The sequence below is a fragment of the Crinia signifera genome, chromosome 1 (assembly GCF_055691185.1).
Source record: "Crinia signifera chromosome 1, ASM5569118v1, whole genome shotgun sequence".
In the NCBI taxonomy this organism is placed as follows: Eukaryota; Metazoa; Chordata; class Amphibia; order Anura; family Myobatrachidae; genus Crinia; species Crinia signifera.
The window spans coordinates 67,557,619-67,576,504 of NC_139217.1; the positions used below are offsets into that span (position 1 = coordinate 67,557,619).

At 46.4% G+C, this 18,886-nt stretch overlaps 1 protein-coding gene across 2 annotated transcripts in view; it reads left to right on the top strand.

Moving 5' to 3' along the window:
* Positions 1–4,979: 4,979 nt before the first annotated feature.
* The window catches only part of SEL1L3 (SEL1L family member 3), a 65,661-nt gene continuing 51,754 nt past the window's right edge, over positions 4,980–18,886 (top strand). The window contains exons 1-4 of one of the 2 annotated variants that reach the window (XM_083160326.1): positions 4,980–5,125; positions 14,483–15,035; positions 17,082–17,214; positions 18,180–18,301. In XM_083160326.1, the coding sequence (XP_083016452.1) occupies positions 14,645–15,035; positions 17,082–17,214; positions 18,180–18,301 (646 nt within the window). In that variant the 5' untranslated portion in view covers positions 4,980–5,125; positions 14,483–14,644. Of the gene's footprint in view, positions 5,126–5,416; positions 5,585–14,482; positions 15,036–17,081; positions 17,215–18,179; positions 18,302–18,886 lie in introns of those variants that run through there. The other variant, XM_083160250.1, reaches the window with a different exon arrangement.

The following is an 18,886-nucleotide window of genomic DNA, read 5'->3' on the forward strand; positions in this document are numbered from 1 at the left end:
TCTTACCCATTTACCTGTTTAGAACAGGTAATAGCAATCATTCGTTAAGAGGGAAGTCCAGAAACAGAGCAAAGTCGTAGGTCAGAGATGGGGAACCTTTGGCCCTCCAGCTGTTGTTGGACTACACATCCCAGCATGCCCTGCTACAATTTGGCCATGATAAAACTGTTGCAGGGAATGCTGGGATGTGTAGTCCAACAACAGCTGGGGCCAAAGGTTCTCTAACCCTGACCTAGGTGGTGCACTTAACATAGATTGTTCTCCACAGTATTAGCCTGTAGAATCTATGGTTTTACACACAGGGGAAATTGACTAATAATTGAATAGCCCTGCGTGGTAAACACAGTAGATAATTGAATATTGAATACGTTGGGTTTGCCCCCTTATATATCTCAGGGTCCCTTCCTGTGGGGCTACTGGTCTCTGTACTACTACTATAATTAGCCTGTAGCCCCTCCCCTTGAATATCTCCCCAATAGGCCCTCAGCATTTCAGGCATACACGCCGCCAGATACGGCAGTAGGGGGAGGTGGAGTCTGACATTCTGTGGCTCACTGTACAAATCAGGCCTCCCTCTTGAAGACCCCTTTTCATTGCCAGTTTCGGGAGGGAGGAGGGGGTCCCTATGATATAAAAATAAAAGTGTCTACTCACCCATTCAATACAACCATTTCCCTCATGCCTACCTATATACTTGTACAATGACAAATACAGGGAATAATCCTTTGTGAGGTGGTGTCCTGGGGTATTGATCATATTGGGGCAATTTATCAATTTTGAGGGCGCAGGGACAGGGCTCCGAAAGGAGCCCGTCCCTGCGAAGCCCTAACCTGGAAGCCGGGGGGTAATGACATCATCTCCAAGCGCCAGGCCCGCGATGATCCCCGCCGGGACCACTCATCGCCGTGCTGGGGACTGCCCAGCACCAAGGTAAGCTGCTGGGCTGCCCCCAGCCCCTGTGCACCCCTCCAGCCATCGTCCTGGAGGTGAATGGATGCCTCACACCGGCATCCATTCACCTCCTCCACTGCTGTCTGCTGAATATAGCAGACAGCAGCGCAGGCTGTCTGTGCCCCCCTGTCCAACCTGCGGATGCTGCGGTCCCCCATTGATGTAAATAGGAGCCGGGTCGGATGACCCAGTGTACCCATTTACACCGACTGCCCTCTACCCAGGTCATAGTCATGTTCTACCCAGGTCAGGACCTGGGGAAACGGTCGTTTGGTCAACTGAACTAGGTCGACATTAGGTCAACAACACTATTTATCAATTTTTATAAATTGCTGACCCCTCTCATTCGAGCCGGGCAGTGCGATGTGTAGCCATAGACTACAATGGGCTATCGCCATCTCAGAATGGCGGTAGCCCAGGGGTGCGAAGCCGGGCTGCCCGATGTTGATACATCAGGCAGCTTCGCATCCCCCATAGAAACCTATGGGGATGCGGCCGGCGGCGCTGAAAGGGGGATCGCAGCAGGGATCGGAGATTCCTGCTGCGGTTCCCCGATGATACATTTAGGGGATACTGGCTTACTAGAGTAGAAGATACCATGTCTCTGGTACATGTACAGCTTCTAGCCAGGGAGTACACGGAGGGTGTCAGAAGGAGAAGAGGAGCTTACAGCGGGATGCGGCTCCTTTAAGCGTTCTGTACATTACACATTTTAGAGAAATGTAATGACATCATCTCCAAGCGCCAGGCCCGCGATGATCCCCGCCGGGACCACTGATCGCCATGCTGGGGACTGCCCAGCACCAAGGTAAGCTGCTGGGCTGCCCCCAGCCCCCGTGCACCCCTCCAGCCATCGTCCTGGAGGTGAATGGATGCCTCACACCGGCATCCATTCACCTCCTCCACTGCTGTCTGCTGAATATAGCAGACAGCAGCGCAGGCTGTCTGTGCCCCCCTGTCCAACCTGCGGATGCTGCGGTCCCCCATTGATGTAAATGGGAGCCGGGTCGGATGACCCAGTGTACCCATTTACACTGACTGCCCTCTACCCAGGTCATAGTCATGTTCTACCCAGGTCAGGACCTGGGGAAACGGTCGTTTGGTCAACTGAACTAGGTCGACATTAGGTCAACAACACTAGGTCGACATGCTGAAAGGTCGACATGGTTTTAGGTCGACGTGGTTTTAGGTCGACATGGAACAAGGTCGACGTGGTTAGTAGTAGTAGTAGGTTTATTTATAAGGCGCCGCAAAGTGTCCGCAGCGCCGTACATAGCAAACAAAAAACAAATGACAAGGTAACATACAGGGTGTGTTGAAAAAGTCGATGTGGTTACAGGTCCACGTGGTTTTACGTCGACATGGAACAAGGTCTACATGGTTATAGGTCAACATGAGGAAGGTCGACAGGTCATAAGGTCGACATGGGGATTTTCACTGTTTTTTGAGCCGACATGTGCCGACAGGCGGTATTTCATGCCCTACCATCCACTAGGGCATGGAGTGAGATTATAATAGTGTGGCAAGCGAAGTGAGCCACTGTGCCCGAAGCATTGCGAGCGATGCGAGGGTCCGATTTCACTTCCAACTGTGTTGACATTCGGGTCAAAAAACAGCGAAAACCCCATGTCGACCTTATGACCTTTCGACCTTCCTCATGTCACCCTAACGTCCATGTCGACCTAAAACCACGTCGACCTTGTTCCATGTCGACATTTTCCCATGTCGACCTTTCTGCATATCGACCTAGTGACTGTCTGACCAACGCTTGTCTGACGAACAATCCAGTTCCCAGGACCTGGGTAGAAGTCCCGTGTAAAGGGACACGGCGTGTCCCATTTACACTGCCGCTGACCGGGGTCTGACCCGCTGAAGACCCAGGGTTTTGCGGCGGTGTAAAAGGGGTATTAATTTTGCTCGTTGCCAAGGGAGACTAAATTTGCTTATTGCCAAGGGGGATTAAATTTGTTCATTGCCAAGGGGGACTAAATTTGCTCAATGCCAAGCCCCCCCCCCCCCTTAAATGAAAGTTAAAAGAAGGCCCCCTCCCCCTCCAAATTAAAGTTAAAAGTACTACACAGCCCAGCAAACACAGATCTACATTTACACTGCCTAACTAAAGTCTGTGGGTGAGATTTAATAGGATGAGATTTTCAGAAAGTGAGAGATTTGGTGAGAAATCTCCAGTTTTTTTAAAGCGGCAATCATTTACACTTTAAAATCAAACTGATTTAGCAGTGTAAATGATTGCCGCTTTAAAAAAACTGGAGATTTCTTACCGAATCTCTCACTTTCTGAAAATCTCATCCTATTAAATCTCACCCTGTGTGTCTGTGAGAATGTGTGTTCATACTTCTACACAACTTTCTATGATACTGTACTAGTAGAAGATGGTGAAGCAATCTTGCAATGCCTCTGCTGTTGAACTCCTTCAGGGCTTCAAGAAGAATCTAGAACTGCACATGACACAACAACAGCAGCAGCAGCAGCAGCAGCAACAACAGCACAAGCAGGCTTGTTTTTCTATTCACTCACAGTCTCCAATTAGAAGAAAATATGGTACTTGTTTCCTAGCACGGCCACACCGATTTACATCGGGGTGGTCGTGTCGGAAAAATCGATGCGATCGACGCGACCGACCGATTTTGGACCCGATTTTTTCATTGAATGAAATGTAAATCGGGTCCCTGGGACCCGATGTTACATTGGATTCAATGTAAAATATTCCCAACCCCCCCAAATTTAACGGCGTAAACCCCACCCCACGATAGACGCCAACCCGAAGCGTGGCGAGCGCAGCGAGCCCGCGAGGGGCGGCGGTGCGCGTCCTCCGACCTTTTCATTCCCCTACTATCCACGTCGGCGTGGAGTTGAGAATAGAATAGTGTGGCGAGCGCAGCGAGCCACCGAGCCCGAAGCGTGGCGAGCGCAGCGAGCCCCGCGAGGGGACGCGTATACCTGTGAAGTTATATGCGGCCCCTCGCGGGGCTCGCTGCGCTCGCCACGCTTCGGGCTCGGTGGCTCGCTGCGCTCGCCACACTATTCTATTCTCAACTCCACGCCGACGTGGATAGTAGGGGAATGAAAAGGTCGGAGGACGCGCACCGCCGCCCCTCGCGGTCTCGCTGCGCTCGCCACGCTTCGGGTTGGCGTCTATCGTGGGGTGACGACGGGGACATCTATAATGTGAAATGGGTCATATTGGCCCATTTCACATTTTTCACATTTTCTCACGATTTCAATGTTAAAAAATATTTTAACATTGAAGCCTATGCCCTCGGGGGCATCGCGTCGGTCGGGACCATTAACATTGGTCCCGACGCGATGCCCCCGCTATTGTGTCCTAGCCGGCAAAATGGACCTGATTTCAAAGGAAATCGGGTCCATCGTGTGGATCGTGTACCTTAACTTAAAGGTACACGATCCATAAGATTGTGGCCGTGCTAGGAAACAAGTACCGAAAATATCTCAGCTGCCAAAGGTGGCAGTGCTGAGCTCAAGCAATGCATTGTATTCAGGGCCGGTGCAAGGCACCGGAGCGCCCCAGGCGAGTCGGGGTGGGGGCGCCCCGGTGCCGGGCGGGGGGGGGGGGGGGGGGGGGTCTTGGTTGGTACCTGCGTAAAAAAAACTTCTGTCCCCGGCGTCCCTGCTGAGTGCTGGTGTAGGGGTGTCCGTGCCGCCGGGGGAGCCTGCGGCGCTGTTATCGTGTATACGCTTGTCGCGCCCGGCGGGGTCCCTACAGAGCATAGAAAATAACTAGCGCTATGCGCGCGGCGTTATTTTCTATGCTCTGTAGGGACCCCGCCGGGCGCGACAAGCGTATACACGATAACAGCGCCGCAGGCTCCCCCGGCGGCACGGACACCCCTACACCAGCACTCAGCAGGGACGCCGGGGACAGAAGTTTTTTTTACGCAGGTACCACAGTGCAGGGGGTGAGGGGCGAACTGCCGCCCTCCAGGTGCCGGCGCCCTAGGCAAATGCCTAGAGCTGCCTAGTGGTGGCGCCGGCCCTGATTGTATTGCATGCAATGTAAAGCAAAACTGATCCGGATCACCATGTGGGATCGGCGACTCCCTCGTTCTTTGAAGGGAACCGTTCAAAAGAACCGGATCGTTCACGAACGACCCACCTCTAGATCTGCGGTCCCGGCGGCGGCAGCGTCGAGCATAGGGTAAGTGCGGAGTTGGAGGCGGGCTTTACTTTAAGGGGGCAGGGCAGCCTTTATTTTAGTGGGCGCCCAAAATTGTAAACAAATTACACCACTGAGTTCTGTAGTAAGTAAAAGTACTTGTAGTGTAGCCTGCACATATAGTAACATCACCGTCTGTCTTATGCAGTATACACTGTGTATATATACTGGTGGTGTACATGTGAGCGCAGAGCAGCAGTATTATACTATAGTAGGTATGCATGTAATGTATCAGTGTCACGGGAGGGGGCAGGTCCAGGGCGGTACCCCCCCCCCCTCAGTCCACAGGTCTCTCCCACCTGCTGGCAGCACAGCCCTGCCCCGCCCGCAGCACAAGCAGAGGAAGCGCTGTGACCGCAGGTGACAAGTATGCCGGGCTGGCTGCACATCCCCCGGGACCCCGAGCAGCAGCACACAGCCGCACTTCTCCTGCTGTGCATGGTGAGGATACCCCCGCTGTTATGTATCACCCTGCTATAGGATGTCCCTTCCCACTGCATTACCTGCAGGTCATGCTGAATGGGACTCGCTAGCTAGGGATTTACTGTTGCCATTAATCAGCACCTGCTGGGATTACAGTGTCTGAGCTGTGCCCTACTGCTGCACTCTCCAGTGTGTAGTGTCACTTGCTGCACTGTCCAGTGTGTGTAGTGTCACTTGCTGCACTCTCCTTTCCTCCATGTACCTGTAGTAGTCACCAGCACCTCCCTGTACTATGACCACCAGGTGCATTGTTGTGTCACATCTGTCTCTGAGATTACACAGTGTCACTTCCTTGTACACACCTGCAGTATACCCACTCTCAATGCTTTACTCTTGTGTATGCCTGTTGATGTAGTCATACTTATTACTGGAGCCAGACAACCTGTGGTACTTCAATTTCTGTAGAACTAGAAGTACCAGCATGCCCTGCTCATATGGAAGCAGCTAGTTATGTAAGCTCTGAATCCACTTTTTATTTCATTGTATTTCTTGTTTTCTTTTCCTCCTTTTAATATGTATAAGAGAGCTCCCTGATGCTAGAGGTTGGTTTCTGGCTTCTCTCAGTGGGGGAAATTTACTAAGATGGAGAGTTCTATTTCACTTGGTTGCTATGGGCAACCAATCAGAATCTACTTATTTATTTAGCACCTTCTGATAATAGATAGTATCTGATTGGTTGCCCATAGCAACATCATATGTGAAGTAGAACTCCCATCTTAATAAATTTCTCCTGGTGTATACCCATATATATAGTAGAATTCATGCACTGGTGTATACCTGCACACTTCCAACCAATGCAGTGGCTCATCCTGCACTCCTTAGATGTTTTGGCCATGTTTGTTTCCTCAGAGGGATGTGGCTAATACCCCTTTTCCACTAGCAACCTGGGTCGGACCCGGTAATTTGTACCCGGTTCGAACCCGGGTGGGACATGGGTAGGAGACACATTTCCACTACAGTGCTACCCGGTAAATTGCCCGATCATCCCCTTTTACACTTAACCCGGGTAAGGCCTTTTTTTCCCTATAGATAAACATAAGAAAAAGCCTTTTTAAAGGGCTTTACCATGGGAGGTCACAAAATAGGGCCACCATTACACCAAAAGGGCCACCATTAAAAATATTACCATATTAGAAGAAGGGACCACACTCATTTCTTTTAAAATAACTTTTTTTTTTTTACTGGCAAATATTACCACACTCATTTCTTTTAAAATAACTTTTTTTTTTTTTACTGGCAAATATGACCACACTCATTTCTTTTTAAATAACATTTTCAATATTTTACTGTAAAATATTAAATATTTGGAACTTTTAAAAGTTTCTTCACACAATACAAGAAAAGACATGCCAAAAAAGGGTAACAAACAGAGTCCTGGGTGCTTCTTTCTGGTGTTATGCTGCCTTGCCTTAACCAGTGGTTCCCAACCCTGGTCCTCAAGTACCCCCAACAGTGCATGTTTTGCAGGTCTCCACACAGAATCACAAGTGCTATAATTAGCTCCACCTGTGGATCTTTTCAAATGTGCCTGAATAATGAGTGCACCTGCCGGGTGACCTGGAAAACGTGCACTCTTGGGGGTACTTGAGGACCAGGGTTGGGAAACACTGGTCTAAACCTGAGGGCTATTCCTTCTTCGCCCCAATAGAAGCAATGCAAATAGGTATTTTGGTAAGGAATCTGATGTAGCGCCTTATTCCTTACCAAAAAACCTATTGACAAGAAAAGACATGCCAAAAAAGGGTAACAAACAGAGTCAGGTAAAATGTTTGCCGCACACCTGAGCCTTTGGCATACATAACAATGAAAAAAGTGCACGTAAACATGTTAAAAAACAAGTGCCCATAAGAATTTTTAAAAGTGCAAGATGTAGGCTTTAACCAAACTGTGCCCACAAGGCGACTGAATGCTATAAATGTATTCAACATTGTTATTGCAATAATGCAATAAAGAACTTCGAAGAAAAAAAAACAAGTATTTCTTAGGACAAATTACGATATACCGTAAATTCAGGGGAGTCTAGGTTTGGCAGCAGCGTGTTGTCAAGGCTAGTGGTGTTTGCCTCACTATACTCTGGGTTTAGTGGGGCACTGGTAGCAGTGCTGGAGGCATAGCTAGTGGAAGTGTTGGGTGCGTGGCTAGCACCAGTGGTGGGGTGGTAGCTAATTGCTGTGCTGGGGGCGTGGCTACTGGGGCCTCTATATGGTAGAGGCTCTCGGTGTGGCTGTTGCTCACACGAAGTGCTAGGGGCGGAGGGAGTTGGCCCTCTACTGTATTGGCCATATGCCTACTCATGGTGTGCTGGGTATGCTGGGGCCTGTGAAGCATGTGGCGGATACATTGGATAATGAGGAGGTGGCATATACCCACGATTAAGTATCCGTTCCAAGAAGGACAATTGTCTGTCCTGCATGTCCTTTAATTGATCCAAGAAAGAGTGCTGCATCTGTCTTTCATTTTCTAAAAACTTCTCCATACGAGCATCCTCATTGGCCTGCATGTCGGAGTCCATTTCACGCAGTTGATCTATTACTACTGAAGAGAAAGCTCTCGCTGCTTGATCGGAACGGTTTGCTTTTTTCTTCTTTGGAGGCACCTTGTAAACTGCAAGTGGGAAAACAAAAATACACTATAAACATTAAATAGCAGAGGTGTTTGCAGCCCTGTGCTTGCGGCCCTATCCCACCTGCACACTTGCGGCACTCTGCAACATATACCATTGATTACTGGGATAAATGTTTTTTTTACTTACTATTTGAACGCAGTTTTGGTGTTTGATGTTCAGTCGCTTGCTCCGTTGCTGTTTCGGACCCCTCCTCCACCATGGACTGTGCGGTGTCAGACAAAGCAGACCTATCAAGTAGACTGCACTCTTCATCGCCATCTTCCGAAATCAGGAGCGGAGAAGTTGGGCAGCACGGTGACATTGCCATGGTGGACTGTGTGTCAGGTGGCTCCTGGCTACTCTCCATTGGTGGCTCCTGGCTACTCTCCATCTGGCTGGCCAACGAGGATGACAGTGCCACAGGATTAATCAGAGCTGTGTTGCCAAATGCCCTGCAGCATAGATCGTAATGGACCCACTCGACACGTGCGGCACCGCTTTTTTTCCTGTTCTGGTCACAGACCTTGGTGAACTGCCTCTTTAGTGCTTTCAATTTGTTAAGCACTTGCTGGTGAGAGCGGTGTATCCCAATAGACTCCAGCATCTGGGCAATATTTCTGTACAAGATTGCGTCTTTTATGGTACCAGTCACCTGGCGCTTGATTTCCTCCTCTGCCCTAATGAGCAGCAGCTCCTTCACTTCAGCATCAGACCAATTGCTGGCAGCCATAATGAAGTTGTGCTGCGGGATGATTAGCAGTGTCCGCTGGGGCAGCCTGTGGTGCTGGTGGCAGAGAGGAAGGTGGCTGCTGGAGCAGCCTCTGATACAGCAGGGGAAAGTCAGCAGGACAGACATGCAGCACATGTGCACACAACGCTGTCCTCCGTGCTATGTGCGCAGTCTGCGGGGCTCTGAGTGATGACATCACTCACCAGCGCCCCAGCAGCACCAATCAGTGAAGATTTTTACATGCTCAGTCAAATAACCCGGTTAGGGAGCGTTTCCACTACCCTTGAAGCCGGGTGCGAACCGGGTGCTACCCTGATCATGACCTGGGTAGGATTGCCGGGGAATCCAAACCGGGTTATTTGAAAGGGAGCATTTCCACTAGCAGAAAAACCCGGGTAGAAGTGCGTCCCCGCGGAGATTACCGGGTTATTTCTTCTAGTGGAAAAGGGGTATAATTCTTTAACTACTGGCCTGGACATTGTAATCCCTGTTATTAAAGCTCTGTAATTAGTCCTCAGCATGGGATATGTTAATGGCAGTGCTTACAGCAATCTGGATACGATTTCAGATACGTTCTTTTTATGTATTTAGTCACAAATCCTATATAACTAGTATGACGCACCCAGGATATCTTATTTGGAGTAACCCTGCAGATTAAAGTTACTCTACAGGGTTTTGGTGATTAAAGAGGAGAAAAAAATGGCTTCGGCTTCAACCAATTCATATACTCGAAGGCTGTGACTTCACTGTAGTTTGAGTGATGTCACTAGTCCTTTGACATCATTTCAGCATTCAGGATGTATTGGTGGGAAATCCACTATGAATATAATTATATATATATATATATATATATATATATATATATATATATATATATATATATATATATATATATATATATATATATATATATATATATATATATATATAATGTACAAGGTACAGGCAAACCTGATAAATGACAGGAGTTGCAAATGGACCCGCAGAATGCTCAATGTCTCATTGTGACATCTCCTACTACAGGGATTCTTAACTACGGGCCTCAAGGTACAACAGTTCAGGATCTAGATTCTGGTTCACTCCTTCTGGCAAATTCCTTCTTAAATGAACAAAAGCATGTACAGGGGGGGGGGGGGGGGCAGATGTAACGGAGAGTTAGATTTGGGTGAGTTATGTTGTTTCTGTGCAGGGAAAATACTGGCTGCTTTATTTTTACACTGCAATATAGATCTCACTTTGTAGTAAAACCCCACCCAAATCTAATTCTATCTGCACAAATAACATCTGCCCCACCTGCAGTGCACATGGTTTTTGGAATTTGCCAGAAGGAGTGAACCAGAATACTCCCCTTAGTGATATCCAGGCTTGAACACAGGTAGTTTCATTAAAAACCCTGAAGTACAAATTAAGTCATCTGTGGTTAAGTATCACGCACTATAACATGCCCTACCACGGGTTGTTAACAATACAACATTAACAGTACAACATCGTTCGCCCAGGAGTTCCTTGAAAAACACAAATGATATTGCTCATGGTCACACCGTATGTATTTTTTTACAGGGCTTTATTGTGTTTTAAGGACCGTGGATTGGAAACTCATGTCCTAAAATATCCTCTATTTCATTGGTCTTTCACGTGGGCGTGTTATACCATTTGACTGCCATAGATGCATAAGGCAGGAAGTGTTCAAGTTCATTTCCATTTTTCAATTGTCCAGAGGATATTCAGTCACAGTACAATGTTTGCTCTAAACCTTGTTTGTATAGGTATTCGTAAAACAATAGTGGGTGTGATGATCATATCAATGCCAGTATTGCGAATTATGAAAATTTATTTGTGGGATAATAATGCAGGTCTGGTCCTATGAGATCACTGCAATTCAATTGGATATGAGGAGTACCGGATTGCACAGATAATGTAAGTAGTGATTCATTATGGTTGAAATGCAAAGTTAATGGCAGCATGTTCTATACGGGAATAGGCAAAATCCAGAACACTGGACCGGACAGGCTCCATTCATCAAACTGCCATTCCGGAGTGTGTAGTGTCCAGTCTGAGGGTTGCCTGTCCGGTGGGGATGTCTATGACAGCTGTCACCTGGGAGACAGGAAACGAGAGATTACAGACTTCTGTATGGTCCAGAGCATTCTGGTTTTTACCATACAGGGAGGCTGTAACCTGTCTCTCCCCGTCTCTCTGGTGACAGGTGTCACAGACACCCCCACTGGACGGGACACCCCCCAAACACACACTTCCAGGACCGGCATTGTATAGCGGGGGGGGGGGGGGGGAGGCACAATGATGCAATCATTCTGGCACGCCCACTTATGCCGCGTCAGACCCCCTAACTTTGTTCCCCTGTGCCAGCCTAACTGCGCCCTCCTGGAGGTGGCAGCCAGAATGTTGGAAAGTTTGGGCCACAGTTATAGGCGTGCGCACCCATAGAGGGTCGAATCAAGCACTGACGATTAGGCCCCATTTGTCATACTCAAATAAACTGTAGTGTTTTGGCTAAAAACTTTTTTAGAATAATGCAAATATCATTGTATTATTCTATTAATTTTTATAGTCAAAACTCACCACTAAAATCATATATATATGTATGTGTGTGTGTGTGCGCATCTGGCTGAAATGCTAGCCAGTGCCTCCCCAGCCATTCACCTCAGTGCACATTACTACTTCTCAGAAGCAGTTTGTATTCGGGATCATTGGAGCAACAGGGCCCACACCATCAGCCTGAGACCCATACAAATGAAACATCGAATTTGATGGCAGCTAAGAACCATTTGGAATATCTAGTTTGACTTTTAAGACTCTGAAAATTCAGTCTATGTAGGGTGCTGATGGTGCCCACACACCGTGAGGTGTGTGCTACTGGGAAGTGGGACAAGGGATCTACAGCAAAAAGATAGACAACCATTAGGTCGACACCATTAGTTTGACAAGCAAAATGGTCGAGATGCAAAAAGGTTGACACTGCCATTAGGTCGACAGTCAAAATGTCAACATGGGGTTTTCCACTCTTTTTTTTACCCAAATGTCGACATGGACACAGTTTGAAGTGAACCTTAGCCCCTTGCATCCCTCGCTTAGCTCGCAATGCTTCGGGCACACTATTTTATTCTCACACCTCGCCCTAGTGGATGATAGGGCATGAAATACCGCCTGTCGGCACGTGTCGGCTCAAAAATCTGTGGAAAACCCCATGTCGACCTTTTGACTGTCGACCTTTTTGCTTGTCGAACTAATGGTGTCAACCTTTTTTGCATGTCGACCTTTTTGCTTGTCTAACTAATGGTGTCGACCTAATGGTTGTCTATCTTTTTGCTGTAGACAAATAGTCCGGATACCGTGCTACTGTAGGTGCGGTTTGAGCCTGTAAGTGCTGTGTGATTTGGACTGTACACACTGTGCGATTTGAACTACACCAGATTTTGACTACAATGGTATGTAGTACAATAGAATGCAATGTAGTACAAAAATACCTGCATGCATATACTATTTTGCCTTGCGATATTGACTATGCGGGAGTACGAATCGCAACGCAAGGGAAAATTAACGCAATGCGATTTGAGCTAAAAAGATCACTTGAAGAGAAAAATGTAACCCCCTTTTGCTGTTGCTAATGTATAATGCAGGCCTATAGATGCCACTGCATTCACCTGTCAGTACAATTTGGTGCCCATCTGTTATTTTTATATATTATTCTTTATTTCGGTTGGTCAAGAAGATTACAATAGCATCTTTTAGTACAACTAAATAAAAAAGTAGATGTACAGTAACATGGGCAGCTATAACATTTTTATTGTTCACACGTGCAGCCATATTGTCCACATAGTACCCTGCTCTCACCACTGCTTTGGACAGAGCAGTGTCGGGATGAATCTGGGCAACCAGCGGGTGTCCCGGCCGCTCGGGCAGCACTGGAAATGGGAATGTGATGCTAGGCTCATGCAGAGCGTCTCCCATATATTGGGTGTTACTGTATGCTACAGGAACAAAGTAAGAATAAGGGGGGGATTCAATCTTTGTCGTGCTCCTGCAGCCATCTCCCGACGGGGAAGATGGCTGCGGGGCCCTATTCAATGCTGTCTTCCCCGACAGCATTGAACAGGGGTTCTCCGCAGAATGAGCCCGACATCACAAGCTGTTGGGCTCGTTCTGCCGAGAAAAGCCGGAAATAGGCGAGCTCCCTCCCTCAACTCGCGGCCACGCCCCTTTCTGGGCGGCCGGGACATTGAATCCCGACCGCCGAGCTCCAGTCGAGCAAAGCGAGAACGGGCCAGGGGCACGGCTGTCGAGCTTGCTCGACAGCCGTTCCCCTGACATTGAATACCCCCCTAAATACGATCAAATTGAATAAGGTAAAAGTGTTTAATGGTGAATTGGGTAGGGGTTAAGCAGGTTAAAAAGGGTGTCGAGCAATGGCGTCCTAATTAACTCACAATGGTTAGAGGGGTATTACGCATTGATAAATAAATGGGAAAGGGGCAGCACTGAAGCATATTTGTCCCAGAAGCTGCAGGAGACTCACGATTTTTAGGGTAGTCTTCCGCAGCCCCAGAAGGATACATGTCTCTCCTGCATCCTGCCTGCTTCCTTGGGGACCGGCAGGATGAAGATTAAAAGCAGTGATATCTAAACGACACCGTGGCAAGGGGGCAGGGCTAAAGATGGGAATGATGTCATGAAGTCCCGCATCCCCGCACATCAAAGGTATCCCTCTATCTTATGGGTGGGGTCTGATAACATGGCAGCTGTGACGCGAGACCCCCCCCCCCCCCCCGAATGACGTGAGGCATCTCCTCTCTGAGCTTCTACAGTAGAGGAGAAATGAAAAAGGTGAAAAGTGGTACTGTAAGTATAGAATGCACTGCAGGGCTTAAGGACTGTTTGAGTATTGAGCGTCACATTGTCAGTAGACTGTTGTTTGACAACCTCTTTCTGTGCAGGATGTACAAAACAGAAAATGAGGTAAAAAACCCTGCTATCTGGACATTATAACTTATAGATAAAAATGCACTTTGTACTATTCCCTCAGTTCTACACCCCCCCCCCCCCCCCCCCCCGCCTATCCACCTTGTGAGTTCCCGCTCTAGTTGTGTTGTGTATATTTGTGACTGGTGGTGATCCTATTTTTTGTTCTTAGAATATGTTATCTTATAAAACAACACTGTTTTATATGCATTTTCTGTTTTTTTTTGAGTTGATATTGCATATATGTATTTACGTTTTTCTTTGGAAAATAAAGAATTTCTAAAAACCAAATAAACTAAAAATATCAACAAAAAAAAGAATCAGCACTTTGTATTGTACGTGTTCTTGTATATTGATGGAATTTACGCTGCGTATGTATCATGTGACCAAATTGTTCAGTTGTCGGCTATGTCAGTATTGCTGCTACACAAGTTTTTAGGTCATTATCATTGATTGGTATGCGCTGCTTGGAGAAATCTGCCCGTATGTAGAAACAGAATGCAATTGAATTATCACTGAGGTTAATAAGTGCCTCTCTCTACAGGTTCCTTCACTGTGCTCAGCCAAAGAGACAACATCTGTAACAAAACAACCGGAACAGTACTTGAACAATAAAGACTATGTTGCTCTTGAGGACTTGCCAAAAACTCTTGCCAGTTCAAACATTTCAGTAAATTATCTGTGTACCAGACCTTGCACGGTACATATGGATGTCATAGCTTCCTCGGAATTTAGGACTGGGATTTCTGTATTCAAAAAGAGCTGGAAGAGCGATAAACCTCTCCATCAGCTATGGACTTGTTCAGTCAAGTTAATGTTTCCGAGCAGCATGGTCTACAGGAATGACTATATCATAAAGCATTCTATAGACGTGTACTATGCAGCTGTTCGAGCCTGGGTTGTACACAATGACGAGGTAGACACTGACAGCCGACATAATGAAACCATGTTCTATGCAGTAGCTAAAACCTTTGCAGTGTTGAAGACTATTCCACCCCACCAACGACCATACAAAGACCATCTGGTATGCACATCGTCGCTTTTTAAACACATGTGGATGCAAAGAGAAAAACGTTCTGTGTGTACATTGGAAACAGGTAAGAGTCGCAAGAGTTTGTGGTAGGTAGTGGTTCATTTATTTGTCCATATTGCTTACACAGCTATTCATTCATAAATGCATTTTTGGAAAACTGTAGTACCATTCCTTTTAAATCCGCCCAGATGACGCTGTTAAACTCATCCTGAAGTCTATAGCGAAAAATTTGGCAATAATAGGGTTTGATTTGACAGTTTTCACCTAGGATTAGGGATGTCCATCGACCACTGGTGACCAACAAACATTGATGGTTTATAAGTGAGCCTCGATGGCTTTACCACTTATAGCGGAAAGCAAATTGTGTTTTTTTTTTTCCCTTTGTGCCTGGAAGTGGAACATGGCTCCACCCCCTGATGCAACCCACAACACCCTATCCCCAACTCTGATTGGCCTGCTGCCTAGTGAGTAATAAAGCAGGGACAATAATTGGTGGGTAACACCATCAATGTTTCCCATGTTAATAGATTCATACCATCAAAGTTAACCACCAATGGTATTATCGATTGGGACAGTTGATGTTGGCCATCCCTACCAAGGATACATTTTCAGTTTGGGAATTCATATTCAATTCATTCATTATTACTTATTTGATTATAAAGTTGATAAATGATAAACCCTTGTCCCCTGAACTAATGTTTAGCCCTATTTGAGTCCACATGTTTAGTAAGATAAAACATATAAAACATGTGTTTTCTTTATTAATGTTGTGTTAGTGTCTAACTTATATGTATTTTAAGATACGTTAATGTTTCCCATATGGACGGCATGCAGTCACAATGTGGACAATGAAAATATTAACACCCAATAAGCCACAATTACAAAATGTCCACGGGTACAAAATGTATACAGTCAAAATGTCAACAGGTAACAGTATTAATCTTAAAAATTGCATCTTAGGGAAAATAGTTTTCTTTTATGCGAGAGATGTCTAGGGATAATTATGAGAAGTCCTTTGGTGAAGATCGCGTCTTCTTGGGTGCCTCTAGGCCATGGGTCCTCAAACTGCGGCCCTCCAGATGTTGTGAAACTACAAATCCCAGCATGCCTTGCCACAGTTTTAACACTCCCTTATAGCAAAACTGTGGCAAGGCATGCTGGGATTTGTAGTTTCACAACATCTGGAGGGCCGCAGTTTGAGGACCCATGCTCTAGGCATTCAATTGCTTCGTCTATCAGACACCTATTAGCCTCAGCAGACACATCTCTTCTCATAGTCACCGGAGGTGTGATAAAACATGTGTGAAAAAGTCTTTAGTTTGTAGTGGTTTATCCAGAGCTATCAGGTGCGTTAACGACTAGAATAACATGGGTAATTGTGTCACTAGGGGCTATTCAATTAGTCCCAATAAACTGGTGCGAGCTGGGGCTTATCACAGATTTTGTTTCACCTGCCTCCGTGACTAAATTCAAATTTCTAGAAAAAAATATCGGAGAAACATCAGGACAAATTAGGAATAAACCAGTTATTTGCTCCCAATGTTTCTTCAGGGCTAGTTAAATTCCCTTCATGGTGTGCAGATCTTATATTCCAGAGGCGCCACACGCATCCGATGAGTGAGGTCTTTTCCTGCTAAGCTCCCGCAGTGCCGGTGTCCTGAGCTGGAAGCCGCCTGGCACAATGGAGTTTTGCCTCCTTTAGGACCAGAGGCGCCCGACTCCATTGTCTCTAGCTGTTCCACCCCTGACACCGTGCCAACTTCTGAATCGCCCTGTTTTTTAGGGGGTTGCTCCTGGTTAAGGATATGAATAATGCCAATAAAATATTCAATGCCGGTGTGCTACTTGCACAGATATATATATATATATATATATATAACAGACTACTATGCCACAAATAGCCATATTCACCATCTGCATTTAGGCCCTTCCAAAAAGACCCCAGTAGGCACCAATGGGCAAATATTATGCAATGCTCATCTGCATTTTTTTCTGTGTTACTTAATACATGTATAAACCCAATGAGAATACTAATGTTCTTTATCATAATACATTAAATAAATATGTATTGTGCACATTTTGTTTGCTTACCTTTGATCCTTTTCTTTAGATGTGGTTACATTGCTGTCTAGTCCACCACTTGCATCAAATAATGAACACAGTGGTCTTATCAAGACATTTCACCCATTTAAGAACCGGGAACTCGAGATTAGGAGACAGCAAAGTGTCAAATATTATCCAAGGTGAGATGTAGTCAAGTAACAATGAATAGTGGGAACAGCCAGCTTTATTCTCCTACGTAATATATACAGTATATCTCTGTTAGCTTTTGCACATCTCCCATATACGTTTTCTCCTATACATTATGTACCCTTCCTCATCCTTCCTCATAACATCTCACACATTATCCTCCTTATTCCATCCATCTTCTTCTGCCATCTTTTCTCAGGCTCTCCCATTTACCCTCTCTCACCCACTTACTGCATTGCAGATTATGGGGTAGATGTATGAAGCGGTGATAAGGGAGGAGAAGTGATAAAGTGCCTGGTACTTTATCACCGGCCAATCAGCTCCTGACTGTTAAGTTACAGGCCGGGTTTAAAAAGGGACAGTCAGGAGCTGATTGGCCGGTTATAAAGTACCAGGCACTTTATCACTTCTCCTCCATTATCACTGCTTCATACACCTACCCCTATGTTTGCTTACTTTGTTTGTTGCTTACTGTGTCACACGTTGTCTCCTATCTGCTGTCTCTTTTATCAGCTATTCCAAACGCTCTTTGTGGCCAATTCAGACCCATACTTTATGGGCCAAATTCGTCCCGATGTTTTGCGCATGAGCAAACCCTGGGAGTGAATGGCTTCGGAGGGGAGGGAAGGGGACGGGACCAGGGGAATGTTCAGCGGTTTATGGGCGTCCCCATAAAAATGCTGGGTGTTCTCCTGCACATGCAGGTGCTGCTATGCCTGCTTGGATCAGGCAGCTGGCATCACATGACATCAGCGCCCGCCCCGAATTCGGAGGAAACCGTGTAAATGAAAAGTCAGTCAAACCGAGCGAACAGGTCTGAATTAGGCACTTTGTCCATACACAGCATTTGTGTTCCCCACATGGTTCGCTCTAGAAATGAACCATCCTGATAATAGAAATCCCATGTTCCCATTGGACTAGTATAGTAATTGATAGATTTGCTACCATTGTATTCCAGGACTACTCTTTCCATTTGGATGTATTTGCTGGACTATTGCAGAGCTAAAGAGTGTGGCATTTTCCACCACATAGACGCTGATAGCATGTATGCTACACCTCTTCTCTTCCTCACCAGTGAAGGTAAGTAAACACTTAATAAACACGAATTATGCTGTCACACCCTGCATTTATGGCTACTGGTACAAGTAACATTTACTGTACATGATTTGTAAATACTGCTGTTATGTGGACTCGATCAAGGATACATCAATTAACTAATTAAGAGATAAACTCAAACCAATGTTTTCTGTTCTGGGCATGCGCAGGACCCGTTCTAAGCAGCAGTTGTTATGAGCCACAGCAGTGGCTCATTCCTGTTCCATATTTCTGTCTGTTTGCATACCATGTCTTCTGGTATATGGTTTTGGCACTCTGGAGCTGCAGCCTGACTCCTGTGTCCTCAATGTGCAGTGCAGCTGCTGTATAATTAGATCATTAGCTCTGGGCCTTGTGTGTCAGGCTGCTCACCTGTATTAAGGGAGCTTGTCAGCCTTAGCTATTCTGATTGGGAATGGTCCCTTTATCTCCCATGCTGCCCTTCACCAAGATGCCGGTGATAGCAGTTTGTAAGCTATTCAGCTAAGCCTTTGGTGTCCCTGGTTTGTTTGCTCTTGTTGCTCCAGTGTCTCGTGCCCTGTCTGCCAGCTCCTGAAGTTCCAGCGTCCT